We start from the raw sequence: 14,184 nt of genomic DNA, 5'->3' as shown, positions 1-14,184 counted from the left end.
CATTTCCAATGTGGGATGGCGAGACTGGGCGCGGGTCGGTGACGGTTCCGTTTTGGAGGGCGCCGGACAGCCGCTGCATTTAGCCCTTGACGGTGCATTCGCTGGCCGTGGTCCCCCTCGCTCACGAGTGCGGGCGGCGCGAAAGTGGTGTCGCGTGGTGCTGTCCCGAGCAGTCTCCTTTGCCACGCATGGCGCCCGTGGACGCTGCCCGGGTGGAGGTGAGTCTGGTCCCTGGGCAGGCCGGCCCCGCAGCGGTGCTGTCGACGAGACCGCCTGCACGGTCGCTGGGAGAGGCTGCCGCAATCCTGGGGAGGCGACCGCGGGCGTGATTCGTGGGCCGCGCTGGCGACGAGGCCGCTGCAGAGGTGACCTGCCTGATGCTTCGCGCTTCGGTACGGCCTGCTCCCACTCCCAATCCTCCTCTCCACCACGGCAGCACCGACACCTGCGCCGCAACACCCGCTGTATAACTAGCACGTTGCTCCCGCCTCGCCTGCACCGCATTCACCACCGCTGTCACGGCCGCGTCTCCATGTTCCGCCTCCGCTCGCTGCAACTCTCGGGGACCTGCCCTCTCGCTCGCGCCGTCCCGTCGTGAGCTGCTCCGTCATCCACACCACCCTCACCACCACCGCGCCCCCGGCTCCACGAGCCTCCCGCCCGCAGCATGACCTCCTTCTTCAACAGATTCGTACCGAAGCAGGTCCGTCAACGCCGTGCCCCCTCCTGTTTGTGATGCGGCGCAATGGCTAACCCCGAGTGCTGCACAGCCAGCAAGTCCAGCTTCGGCCAGCACCCCGACGAAGAAGGACCCCAATGCCCCCCAGCCCACGCCCCTCGAGAAGCTCCTGGCCGACGCCGGGCCTATACGCGACGACGGCAGTGACAAGTTCTTCGGGTTTGAGAATGTACGTCTCCTCGGTGCTGCTGATGTCTTATTTGCGCTAACACCGACGCCAGTTTGGGAGCACCTGGTACCTTCCCTCCACCCCTACTCCTACCCACCCTTACAACTGACGCTCGATTGCCCAGCTACTGCAACTCTATAATCCAATGTCTCTACTACTCGGTCCCCTTTCGGGAACAGGTCATCAACTTCCCCACCAGGTCTCCGCAGGAGATTCTCGAGAGACCATCCTCTCAGCTCCGCTTGTATACCGACATATCACCATCCGCAAATGGACATAATGGCGCCTTGTCGCCTACCAAAACGAGGAATTCGTTGTCAAGTCCGAATCAACCTTCACCGCGCAAGCCCGTGGCCATGCCCGGCAAAGATACGAACCCCCCAGGAACGAAGCCCGAGGACAACAAGGACTCGCCAGAATACAAGAAGAAGCTAGCCTTGGCTGCTGGCCCGGTGTTGAACATGGACTACGAAAACTCGCACAGTTACGGCATGTCCGAGTCGCTATTTACCTCGTTAAAGGACATATTCGAGGCAATAATCTCTCATCGATCACGTATCGGCGTAGTGAGCCCTCACAAGTTCCTTGAGATTCTACGGCGGCAACATGAGATGTTCCGATCTGCCATGCACCAGGACGCCCATGAGTTCCTGAACTTACTCCTGAATGAGGTGGTGGAAAACGTTGAGCAGTTTTCAAACCAGCTAAATAATAAGTCGACTGATCAAAATGGGGGGGCATCAGAAGCGGGGTTCGTCAATGCCCTGACATCAGCTGTGTCCGCTGTTGTACCTACCTCAGGAGGCTCGAACTCTCCAACGCTGAATACCGGCTGGGTCCATGAGCTGTTTGAGGGCACACTTACATCTGAGACACGGTGTTTAACGTGTGAAAACACGTCTCAAAGGGATGAGGCATTCCTTGACTTATCAGTCGACCTCGAGCAGCATTCTTCAGTAACGTCCTGTCTACGAAAGTTCTCTGAGGAGGAGATGCTGTGCGAACGGAACAAGTTCCACTGCGACAAGTGTGGCGGCCTACAAGAAGCGGAGAAGAGAATGAAAATCAAGCGATTACCACGGGTCTTGGCTCTTCACCTTAAGCGGTTCAAGTACACCGAAGACTTGCAACGTTTGCAGAAGCTTTTTCACCGAGTCGTATATCCTTACTATCTTCGGCTATTCAATACCACCGATGACGCGGAGGACCCGGACCGGCTTTACGAGCTTTACGCTATCATTGTACACATAGGAGGCGGCCCGTACCATGGCCATTACGTTTCCGTTATCAAAACACAAGACAGAGGATGGCTACTCTTCGACGACGAGATGGTGGAGCCGGTAGACAAAGACTACGTGCGGAACTTCTTTGGCGGAGAAAACGTACTCGCGTGCGCCTACGTGCTTTTCTACCAGGAGACTACCTTGGAAGCTATGCAGAAAGAACAAGAAGCCGAGGGTTTGGCAGCTGCAACACGAGCATCTGAAAGCGAGAAGAACGGGGTACCGGTGAGTGGGAAACAGAATGGTCATGCGCAGCCTCTCAACGATCACCATCCCATTCACCACGCTACGACGCCAGCGACCGAAGAGCCCGAGTTTGTCAATCTTGACCATGCTGCTACTGCTCCTCCACTACTGCACCACGACCCGAACCCTATTGAGCATGCGGTAACATCCACCGGTATACTAGCACCACCCCTCAGCTCGAAGAAAAGCAACCTGCAGTCTAAAAAAGAGAAGGCGAAAGAGGAGAAGGAGAGGAAGGCGGCAGAGAAAGAGTTGGAGAGGCAGGCAAAACTCAAGCAGAAAGAAATGGAGCTCAAGCGCCGGGAGACCTACAGGAAGCAAGAGGAAGATCTCAGGGCGGCACTGGCTTTGAGCAAACAGACAGCAGCAGAGGAGGCCCAGCGCACAGCAGCAACAGCCGAGAAGAGCGGCGTTGGGAAAGACAAAGAAAACACGAAGGGTGGAGGTTTGAGCCGGTTCAGACACAGCAGTATGAGCATTCGGCATAAACCCAAGTTTTGGTCCGGAAAAGAAAAGACGGAACATGAACTTACGCAACCTCTTAATATCCAAGAGACTCCCGCTTCTACAGTGGAAGCGGAGAATAACGATACGACGACGCCCGCCACCGGCACGCCAGACAAGCCCGAAAAGATGAAGAACCGGTTTAGCCTAGGGCGGAAGAAGTCGGGCTTTCTCCACTAGATGAGTGGTTCCTTGGATTGTACACTACGGCCCAGTCTTGCATTATGATTGAGACGATTCTATTTTTTGTATATTCGTAACAGCACTCGCCACGTCTACGCCTGGGTAACCTGAAGACATGAAGTCCTCCAGGAGGCCGAATAGGGACGAGCCGTGATCTTGCCGAGACGCTTGAATCGACGATATCTCGGCCGCCTGGAAAAGGCTGGTAAAAACCCTCTGGGAGGGTTCAGACGCGATGCGACATGGGTGGAGCTTTTAGCATTAATCGGATGACAGTCATGGGACTTTGAAGCAGCGGTTCATTATTTGCTGTTCCACCGATTGGAGGGATTACGAGCTAGCATTCGCGATGGAGCGACGTTGCGTGGTGTAGGTACATATGAATGCATGTCAGATCTGGATGCCTTGAATAGAGGCGCCGATTTGGGTATGATGGACCAACTCAATGCTCGTTGTTTGTGAGTGTTATGTGTGAACGACCGCATTCATGATTGGTCGTGCCATGACGGGGAGATTGCAGCATTTCCAAACATAAGCCATTTCATTACCAGGAGATGGAATGGAGGCCCATGTTCAGGACTTACAATAACAGGACCCAAGTTTGGGCACGACGGCTTTTTCATCTCGTGCCAAATTTTAACGAGGTGTTGAAGCACCACAAACAGCGGCAAGTAGGCGGACTATCAGGGGGTGAGATCTCTTTGATTCAAGCCCTCGGGAACTTTACATCTTACCAAAGCTTTTAGAATGCGCCGAAGCATCTCCAACGGTGGTGAGAAATGCGCCCAGACTCTTAGCAAGGCACTGTAGCTAGAGATATACAGTAATAGGACACAAGTTTGCACACGTCGTCTTCTGATCTCTTCCAGAAGTATGATGATGGGCTGAAGCACCACAAACAGCGGGCAAGTAGGCCGACTGTAAGCGTATGAAACCTCCCTAATTCAAGCTCTCAAGGCCTTTGAATATTATCGTAACTTTTTTGATGTTCTGAAGCACCTCAAACGATGGTGAGCGAGTGTGCTCAGACTTCTGTCAAGGCGCTGTAGCTTCGTTTGTATCCCTCCAAAATCGAGCATGCCTCACAAACGATTAATCTAAACGCCTAATAAGGTAGCGTGTGCAAGTGCAACGTAGATTACGACGCGCTCTTTGGACTAATGGGCCCCAGACGAGTTAACAGATGCAGTGCAGAATGGCTAGGCGCCTGAGAAACTGAGGCTTGCTGAAACACGGACGCATTGATGGATACAGAAGGCCTGGAGGCCTTTTCGGTCCGGACCTCATCGATTCGAGCGCGGACTCGAGCGAAGTCACAAAATAGATTGTCTTCGGGTCTACTGTCGATTTCCATTCCGTGCACTTGCGACATGCCCGAAAGAGCCTCGTTGTCTCGCCAGCTCCAGCGCATCCCAAAAAACCGGCACTGATCATCGTAGTTCTCGACAGTATATGGAAGAGAGATGCTGAGAATAATCAGCAAGAGCAAAAACAGCGACAACAAAACGCGAAACAGAGAAGAAATTCGAGAATGAGAAAATGAGAAGTGTGAAAAAGTTCTTTCTTGCCAGGCTGGAGTCTGAGGGTGTGGGGGGAAAAAGCAATAGAACGCGGAGAGAGTTGAGGGAATGCAGACAGATCAGACGGGAGTGCAGACAGATCAGACGGGAGTGTAGAGAGATCAGACGGGAGTGCAGAGAGATCGGAGGGGAGTGTGGAGAGGTATAAGTACTGTCTTTCATGCACGAGAACGATGTCGGCACATCGGAGGATCCAGATATCAACACTAGCAGCTTAGGGGAGGTCAAGGAGAGGGGAGAGTGTAAAGAGGTAGAGGGGAGTGCGAAGAGAGTAGAGGATAGTCTAACAGGAATAGAGGGCAGTGTCGCTCGAGCACTTCAAGGTTAACCTCTGGGGTGGCAAGGAGAAGCGGCTTGCAAAGTATTCAATTAACACCTAGATGGTCTACGACCCTATTAACAAGAAGCAACATCCTTAGTTCAATCACCCTAGGAGAGAAAGTAAGTACTGCTGGACAATCTTATTTTCCTAGACCTTATACATATTGCAGAATAGTGCGGCTAGATTATTACGGACAAGAAACTGTGTGATCCCAGGAAGACCCTTAAGAAGCCCTACTTTTCCGGCTAGCATAATGGGCGTCCTCTAATGGGCGTTCTCTTTAACCAAGCAATTCAAATCCAACTACAACTCTCCACCGCCTTTTCCATTCGATGAAGAAGTCATTTTTGTCTCCATGGACGTCGAGTCTTTTACGCACACTAGTGGTCACACTGAAATCAGCCTGTTAATCTGCAACACTGAGGACTTGGTCGGCTTGGAGCCTGTCTCTGACTGTGACATATAGATGATTAGAGTTAAGACGGTCTTGTTTCGGTCAACGATCTCCCTCTGGCGTGGAGAGCATACGCGCGTGATGGTTCCAACTAGTTCCACTCCGACAGCATTACTGGCTCAAGGCTATTGGTTGCAAAAGCTGATTCGAGACACAGGGCTGTATAGCGATGCTCAAAATCCAGGGCAGCAATGTTCAGGGCCGAAAGACTCAATGTCCATTTGTCACCTAGCCTTGAGCGGGTGGCAGAAGGGCACGTTGCGAATAACAAGACTCGGTCTTTTTGGTCTACTGCAGCGTCTATCTTCGTGTTAGCGTCTGTAGATGTCTAAGGAGGAGAAGGTATGAGACCATATCGATTGGCCTCACACAACAATGCTGCCTACCCCGTGTTCCACGTGCTCCGACAGTTAGGGGTATGAACTGCCTTGTCTAATGACATCGAGTCGCCTCTAAAAACATGGTATAGACGCGAAGTTTGCACATGCGGAAAATGTAGGCACGGCATCCTGAGCTACTACTGTTTAACCACGCCTTCAACGCCTATTCATCTTCATCACGAAATCGCGCGATACCTCATCATCCGTAGCCAACCGGAGCAGATCCCATTTGAGGACAAAATTCTCTACGTGTCGTCGGATACCCACCAAGGCCTCAATGCCCTTGGTCGTGAGATTGGTGGACAAGTGCGTAGTAAGGTGCGGGCTCCAGACTTTCGTGAAAGTTTGGGATTGTTCGAAGTGGAGATCTGTGAGGACGGCCGCCAGCGGCTACTCAGTGATTCCATATACTAATGTGAGGGGGCTTCTAGATTGCAGAGCAGTGGAGCATTTCGGAGACCGTAGTTGAGCTTGGGCTGGTTTTTTTTCCTACCTTGATACATCATGGTACCATGGATATTGAGATGTCACCATCTGTAGTGCGAACAATGGTCTACTTCATGCTGCCGAAGAAGCAGGTCCCCTCGCGTCTATGGCCTGTGATTCAATTGCTTGTCCCTAGAGTTTGTGTATGTCTTCTCTATTGTCCGGTTTTCCATTGAAGGTAATCTTCGAAGCCGAGCTTCATGTGAGCGTGATGTACGAGTATTGGCGTTTCACAATCTGAATTTCTCTGACCCATCTCTCCAAGACGCGTAGGCGTGAGATAATCCTCATTGATTGGCATTACGGGCAACTCACTGTGAGGTTGATCAGTAGAATGCCTCAACTCCCCAATGACTCCTGCGCATGTCGCCTCCGTATATAACACCTTCTTCCTTGGCCCTCTCTTCACATCATCATCTCCTAGACAAATACAGAGCCCACAGTCCTTACAGCCTCTTGCTACGTGACAATTAGTAGCTGAGCATGTATCTTTCCTTTTTTCTTTGGGCCATCTACTCACCTACGTCGTGTGGATAATTCTGTCTATAATAGATGTGATAAATTTGCACCAAGATCTGATTGGAGCGATACACGGACGGTACGAGCTGGATGGAAGACTAGTAGGGTATTGCTTGCCCTACACAGTCTTCATGGTATGCTTTTATTAGTCTGTGTAAACCAACTTGCCACTTCTGGTAGTGCTTCAAAACGTTTTCGGAAATCTTGTTAAGATCGGAGATCGGTATTCGGAATCGTCGAGCAACTTTCTGAGCCACGTTGAATGGCAGTGCGTTAACCCAGGACGAGATATATTAGACAGGCTTCTTTGAATCGCTATATGGCTCGTGGTCTTCTTCTGCTAAAGATTACCCACGGTTTGAGTTGTACCAGAGATGCTGGATAATACTAGGAAGCAGAACAAGTAAATAGCTAGGCGTCAGTGACGGTGTGGGCAGCGCGCAGGATGCAAGTGATTCATGCACTCGCCGATGCCCGCATGAGTGCATCAGGTCGTTGCGAAAATGCGAGGCACTGTTTAGTAACATCTTGACTGGACATATCGTAAAACCATTGACCGAGAGGTTAACAAAGATTAGCATCGTGTATCTTTGCCATGGGATGACGTGGTGCTCCACATGCTTGCTCCGGAGGTTCCCCTGCTGCCGGCCCTTTTCTTCCAGAGGTCGTCTTTTCTGATTATGCATGGGGTCTGCCGCGCAATGCGCGCACGATGCCAGACATCTGCAGCATTTCACGCAAGGGCCGGGTGACATCTGACCACTATCGGTTAGGGTTGAGAATGCTTTTTGCGATTCAGGGCAGGTCGGCGACCTGGAGAATAGCTCGACTCCCCACGAATTTAGTTCACTGCGCGCCGTGGGAGGAAAGGGGAAGATCCTGGACAGGCTTACGCTGATGCTTGGCGAGGAAGCCGGTGAAGATGAAGCCATCCGAAAAGGCCGAAGATCAGCACCACAACCCCTCTTCGTTGAGGGCCGATCCCGGTGTGCCAGCCGCGACAGCCTATCAAAGTAGTGCCTCATTCACGACCCCCTCACCTTGGTGCGCGATCAGGGTTCAGTGAGAGTCAGGGGCTGCTGTCATCCAGAAAGCTTGGGCGCCGATCGAGCACGCCAATCACGCAGGAAGGCACAACCTCTGCGGAGAAGCAAATGGACCAGAAAAGCGGCCGTGCTCGGGAGAAAGTTGGTGATGAGTTGTGGTGAAGTCGTTGCATCGTGAATTTGTTGACTGGCTGGGTCAGTGCGCTTGGAGCCAGGGCACCCTCCAGATGGGAGGTAATGAATTCGCAACAACGCCTACATATAATGCGACGTGGTTTGACGTAGATTGTCTACCACACACGGCGAGAATTCAAAAACCAAGTAGGTTTCATCCTCGGGAGAAATGAAGATTCAGGGTCACCGAGTCTTCCCGCACTAGCTTGGCCGACGGCAAGTGAAGGCAGACTCATGAGCGCGCAGGGCATCTTCTTTGGATCGGGTCAGGTGCCATGAACAAAAGCCTCGACGTTGAACGCAGCAAGAAATCTCTCCACATGAAATCCGACAGTATGGAAGATTTTGGTGGATCCGATATATTGACTGGCCAGTGGCTTCTGGGGAATACTTTGTCACATCCCAATCCAAATGAACATGGTCAGGCCGCCTCTGACCAGAGCTCACAGTAATCAATAGTTTGGTGATGTCGCCTTTGGTCTCACAGAGTCACGACTCACGATATGTCGATGGAAAATGTACATGATTAGGCTTGGCGCTAATTGCAGCGACATGTACGAATGCGGACATGGAAGTTCCCGGAGAGGTTATAGCCAATTTCCTGAACCAAGAGACAGCCAAGGCCATCCATGTAGCACGTGGGGAAGATGAAGCTTGTACCAATATCAGTAAGAAATGCTGATCGATGTCTGAATTTGCGGAAGTGGAAAAGCATTTCGAGACCACGGTTCAGGTCGAATTGCTGCACCGCGCGCAGATCTATCACATGGGGACCGGCTCCAAAGCACCATCCAGGCTGAACGCCCAGATAAATTGCGGTGACGGCAGCTGGCAGGGGTATTGATGAAGTTAGTATGTACTGTGTATTGTGTAGAGTCAGGCAGTGTGGCAGCGGGAATAAGCAAATACAATTTTGTAATCGTGTTGCCATCTGCGCTCTATTGCAGCAAATCTAGAAGCAATTCTAGAGGTGCTTTGACATCGGAAGCGCCCACTTGCCAAGGTACTGAGCAAGTAGCAAGAAGCAAGACTGGAAGGGATGCTTGAGAGGATGCGGCAGCGCCCAACGGTCACTGGCGTGGAAATAACAGATCCGCCTAGCAGGCTGACAGAGCCTATCGCGGCGCCATCGCGACTCGAAAGCAGCCACAATCCACCTGCAGCATCGTCTGCACCTCGGCAATGTGGCCCGCATCTTTGCCACTACTATAGCGTGCTATGCTGAGATCTCGTCCGCATGTCGAGTGATAATTTTTCTTGCCTGTTAGGCAGTTTTGTTCGAGTTGACACTGATGCGCACTCATGCTGCCACTGCTTGAGTTGCTTTTGTGCATTATCAGAAATCCGGACGCGAAGTAGAATGCTCACGAGCAAGAATCGGAAGAATGCCAAGCCCTGATAGTCGACCTTATCCCGCTGTGCCGCCACTGCTGAGGGGTCCTCCTGACAACCACTCCGGACGGGACGCAGGGACCACAGGCGAAGATGTGCAGCGCGATGGCTTGCGGCGTCGACAAGCTCCCCTGATTGGCCGGGTGGCCGTCGCCATCATGCCGTCTCAAGGCCCAAATCGCAGGGCTTGCGGCACGTCTTCCACCACGACGCTAGGCTCGATGGAATGCGACCGCTGGCCGCCATCCGGCGCCGCGCAGAACTACTGCTGAGGCCTCACAAGCTCGGCGGAAGACTGTGCTTCCGTGTCTGTGCCGACCGCAGCTTCACTATGCTCAACCCCGAGAGAAAACGACAGCAACGCGGGCTTTCGGTGGTGCGATGGCGGGCGGAGAATGGGCTGGTGTTGGTGGCAAGAAGTCGGGCTCCACGAACAGTGATGAGAGTCGCCAAAGGCACCACCAGTGACGACATGGCCGCAGGGCTCAACTGCATCAGGCAGCGTTGCCGAGAGCACACCGCGGAGGGCGACTTTCACGCTATGTGGATAAGACGCAGCCAAGAAAGAAGGGTCTCTGGGGACTGGGGGGCGATTGGGCGTTCGCGGTGCCGGCTTGACAGCTCGAGACAAGATTGACGAGGCGCGCCGCTCTCCCGGATTTTAGAGCTGCAGGATGACGCCTTTGTGAGCCCTGCCCGAAGCCCTGCTCCGAGGGATGTCCACCCTCAAGCCTATCTGCGCCCTCCACACGAAGCAGCCTCACCGCTCCCCTCCACCCCCAGCAGCTGTCCGCTCGTGATTCGCCATGTTCGGTCAGCGTGCGTTCCGCACCCCCATCGCATCGCCAGCACGAACGTCCTGCTCTTCCGTAGGTCAGCACGATCCGGGTTGCTTGGCTTCGCGGCAGGGTCTAAGGCACGAGCTGCGAGCTTGTGGCATCGGTGGCATCGTAAGCATCGAGCAGTCGTCTCTCTGCCCTCTCGACACCGTCTGAAGCGCTCCCATGCGCTATCCACAATCCGGACAAGGCGAACGAGAAGCCCCGCGCAGCAACGGTGCGGAGTCCGGCCGCGCAACGAGGGTCCGGCGGTGCAGGGAGAGGCGCATTTTCAGTGCGGAATCCTGCGTCTTGCTCGAGCCTCGAGCCAAGGCATGCCATTGGCCAGCGGACATGCTGGCCAGCGGAGTCCAAGGGCGGACCCACAACAGCCCTCCCGGAACGGCTTGGGTGTGGAAAGCAGGTACGGGGGTCCTTCTTCGACTCCCGAAGACGAAAAGGAGAGCAGGCGGGGCCGCGATTGGCGGGCAGACATTCCAGAAGAACTGCTGCGAGAGCCCTGTCACATCTGAGATGAGAACAGAAAAGAGAGAGGACAGGGCGCCAGCTCGTGACCAGTGCAACCAGTGCAATTTCGCAGCACAAGAGGAATTTCTGTATGGGGTACGTCGCGCGACGATCAAACGCTGCCGAGGACGCCAAACAAGGCCCGAGCGGGCCATCAGGGGAGGCTAATTAGATTTGGGCGGCCGTGATGTTCGATGTGCGCGATGATGGCGTGGGATTTGCCGGCGGGCGACTCGCAATGATGCATGCGCAGAGTCAGAACACGTTGGCAGTGTCCCGGCACCCAGCCTTAGCGACATGTGCCGGCTGCGAGAGATGGAGAGAGAGATACATAGATGCGGTACCGTATGGTGAGTCGGTGCAGGCTGCGACGCCGTTTGCGCTACGGGCACAGTACGCGGCGGCCATCGGCGATGGGGCGAGGGTTGAGGCCGTGCCCAGGGCTGGGGAAAGGTGAAGCGCGGAGAATTAAGAAGATGCGGTCCTAGCACAGTGTCCGGTGCGGGAGGATGAAGCCAAACAAGACATCCATCGCAGACAGCCGACTGAGGACGGACCCACGCAGCTAGTGACCTTTCAGAAGGGCCAAGGCGTGACAGCCCAAAGGGGCAAGCACAGATAGCGCTATGCCGACTCAGGCCGGAGGGCGACGCCCTGCTCGTCGGCCAGTTGGCTGGCGCGGTTCGGGCTGCTTTGCGGCTTGGTTAGGGTCGACATCTCGCAGCTGGCACTCGGCGGGTGGTGCTGAAAAGGTGGGGCCGGCCGCCACGGGCGTGATAGTGCAGCGTTGGGCCCTCTGTGCTGCCCCAACTCCACCTCCAACGCCGCTCAGAGCGCCGTCAAAACTCGGTGCAGATGCTTGCCCTCCCCACACGCCAGTGTCAGCCTTAATCCCGGTCGCTGCGGCGCCTCTGAGCGTGCCATGCCGAAATCCCATGTCGCTCCCTGCTCCCCTGCCGCTCTCCCTGCAGCCAGCGGGCCTCAGCGTGCATGCTTAGCGCCGTGGTGGCCCCGTGGCTCAAAGCCATCCTACTCCCAGTGTTCGCTTGGCTCAGCCTATGATGCCAGCGACGACGTAGGCGGCCGGGGCAAAAGTGCTCCTCCATCGTCAGACGGCTCCCGAATTTATCTTCTCGCAGCCCCCCGAGTCTGCCGATCGAACCCTCTCCCACCAGGCCCCATCAATTCCTAGCCGTCGCCCTCTCCACACACACACACACACCGCCCGCCCATCCTCGCTCCATTGATCACGCCGTCCCATCTCTGCGCTCTTCGCCGCCCGCAGCACGCGGCTTCACACTCTGACAGCCGTCCCTCCCTGCATCGCCGCTCATCGCCCGCGGTGTGCGCTTCTCCACACTCCACTCGCCAGCACCGAGTCCGCTGAAACGCTCGCCTGGCTGCTGCTGCGAGCACTTCGTCATCCGCCGACCAAACCTAATCTCAGCTCATCCATTGCCACGGCTCGTCGTGCTCGGATTCATCCAGCGATCGGCAACCGGACGTGCCCATCGTTTCCCGCTACGGAAGGCCGCCAGACGGGAGTTCCCAGCACCGCCGTCGAGCAGTTTAAAGACCCGCAGATCCCACGTCGTCTGCGTGCCAGTGATCGTCTGTCCCCACGTTTCTCACACCTCCAACTGTCGTGTTTCAGCATCAATCCCGACCCAGTCTTCTTCACGATCCTCTGATCCTTCCACCATGGCCATGGCCGTCGACAACCGACAGCAGTCCCAGCTCAACACCATGGGCTACGACCATCTTCGCTATCCCGCACCGCACTTCACGAACCCGTGGGTATCAGGCCCCGCGGCGCCCTCGTCGCAGATGTATCCAGCGTCAGGACTCGAGAAGTTCGAGGGCGCCAGTCAGCAGCATGTTCAGAGGCCTACTAGCCTGTCGCTACCGTTCCACAACCTCCCCGTCACGGCGCCGTCCCTAGGATCAGGTATTAGTCTCTCAGATGGCACTTTCCGATCACAAAACTTACTTGACGCATCGCAAGATCTTCTCAACCCCGCGAGGACGTACCCCAGTGGATACTCGTCAGCCTCGCCCAATGCTGCGTCGTATGCTCCCACATCAGCACCGCAATATCCCATGGACTATTCCAACAACTCCAGAAGCCCGTATGCGTACCAGCAGGATCCCGCGCGGCGCTCCTCTCATCCGTCAGTATCCTCTGCCGACCTCCTCGAGAACCCAGTCGAGTCTCAGCGCCAGCGCCAAAGCTCTTTAGTTGACTTTAACAGAATCAATTCCCAGCAAGCACAGCGTAACAGCTTCAGCGATGCCCTGGATGCCAGCCGGGGAATGGTCGCCATGAGCCAAGACATAACCCCGCGCAACATCTACGGCAACCAAGGTGGTAGCAGAAGCTCGTCTGACTCGTATGGATTCCCGTCTACGCACTCTGCCCACTCGTCCATTTCGTCTGCTAGCACTTATCCATCTTACTACAACGGATCCGTCGCCGAGTCGTCCGTCACCGACTACAGTTCGGCCTCCGAATCAGTAGAGCCAATGACTTCTCGGACACTCCCGCGGCCTTCAGCACTGATCGGCACGAACTTACCGCCCGCGCCCCAATCAATGATGGGACAGTTCAGCTCTAAGGTTTCTTCGAGCTCGCAGAAGAAGCACAAGTGCAAGATCTGCGACAAGCGATTCACCCGCCCGAGTTCATTACAAACCCACATGTACAGCCACACTGGCGAAAAACGTAAGTCAAATGTCCATCTACGCATAAATCATTTTGCTGACCCGCTACAGCATTCGCATGCGAAGTCGAGGGCTGTGGGCGCCACTTTTCCGTTGTCTCGAATCTAAGGAGACACCGAAAAGTCCACAAGGGCGAACGCGACCATGACCATCCCTCGCCAGAGGAGATGTGAGTGATGCACGCCCGACTCCTTTCGATTGTTTCATTGATTTTCCTTGTCCATACGGGGCAGGGTTCACGACGCCTCGGACTTCGCAACTGCGCGGCATGTCAGGTTGTTTTCGCAATGTCTTCCAGTTGATCCATGCGTTTGAGATATCCTCTGCCGCGTTTTTCCATCTTGCACCAGTTGTTGGCAAGCTAGATGGGGTTGGAACAAAAGAAAAGGCTCTTGGGAGAGCCTGGACTGATTTTCCGACCATCGCTACCCCTGCATTTATACCAACATGGTGCTGGGACTCTTGCCTCATTTCCAGAGGCGCAGGAGTTATGTTGGCACCGGAGTCGGATATGGTTTGCTTTTTTTTTTAAGAGTCTTGGTGTTTCTGCCAGTGTACCACTATACCGTACGGGATGCGTTTACCTCGTTGTTCGCGATGGGATTCTGTATTGGATTCTGCATGTCATTCGCTATACCCT

The 14,184-nt window shown here is 54.6% G+C and overlaps 4 protein-coding genes across 4 annotated transcripts; 3 read left to right on the top strand and 1 right to left on the bottom strand.

Annotated features, from left to right (window-relative positions):
- Window positions 1-667: 667 nt before the first annotated feature.
- On the top strand, window positions 668-3,121 carry BDZ99DRAFT_522079 (cysteine proteinase; the record flags this gene model as incomplete). The annotated part of the gene is made up of 4 exons (XM_033725678.1): window positions 668-703; window positions 771-908; window positions 961-974; window positions 1,033-3,121. 4 exons carry the CDS (start codon window positions 668-670, stop codon window positions 3,119-3,121), a joined length of 2,277 nt encoding a protein of 758 aa, XP_033575500.1.
- A 2,242-nt stretch (window positions 3,122-5,363) lies between these two features.
- BDZ99DRAFT_57632 (uncharacterized protein) lies at window positions 5,364-5,935 on the top strand. Its single transcript, XM_033728571.1, has one exon. It carries the CDS (start codon window positions 5,493-5,495, stop codon window positions 5,793-5,795), a length of 303 nt encoding a protein of 100 aa, XP_033575499.1. The 5' UTR covers window positions 5,364-5,492; the 3' UTR covers window positions 5,796-5,935.
- Window positions 5,936-7,144: 1,209 nt separating this feature from the next.
- BDZ99DRAFT_57605 (uncharacterized protein) lies at window positions 7,145-7,658 on the bottom strand. The gene has a single exon (XM_033728529.1). It carries the CDS (start codon window positions 7,618-7,620, stop codon window positions 7,213-7,215), a length of 408 nt encoding a protein of 135 aa, XP_033575498.1. The 5' UTR covers window positions 7,621-7,658; the 3' UTR covers window positions 7,145-7,212.
- Window positions 7,659-12,524: 4,866 nt separating this feature from the next.
- BDZ99DRAFT_390312 (uncharacterized protein) lies at window positions 12,525-13,717 on the top strand (the record flags this gene model as incomplete). Its single annotated transcript, XM_033715680.1, has 2 exons — window positions 12,525-13,545; window positions 13,596-13,717. 2 exons carry the CDS (start codon window positions 12,525-12,527, stop codon window positions 13,715-13,717), a joined length of 1,143 nt encoding a protein of 380 aa, XP_033575497.1.
- Between the last annotated feature and the right edge of the window lie 467 nt (window positions 13,718-14,184).

The sequence above is a fragment of the Mytilinidion resinicola genome (assembly GCF_010093595.1).
Source record: "Mytilinidion resinicola strain CBS 304.34 unplaced genomic scaffold BDZ99scaffold_12, whole genome shotgun sequence".
NCBI lineage: Eukaryota > Fungi > Ascomycota > Dothideomycetes > Mytilinidiales > Mytilinidiaceae > Mytilinidion > Mytilinidion resinicola.
The sequence above is the reverse complement of the archived record's forward strand: the minus strand, read 5'-3'. Positions and strand labels throughout refer to the sequence as shown.

Coding starts and splice junctions, on each gene's coding strand:
- BDZ99DRAFT_57632 (XM_033728571.1), top strand. CDS start 5,493: ATGATTAGAGTTAAGACGGTCTTGTTTCGGTCAACGATCTCCCTCTGG.
- BDZ99DRAFT_57605 (XM_033728529.1), bottom strand. CDS start 7,620: ATGTCACCCGGCCCTTGCGTGAAATGCTGCAGATGTCTGGCATCGTGC.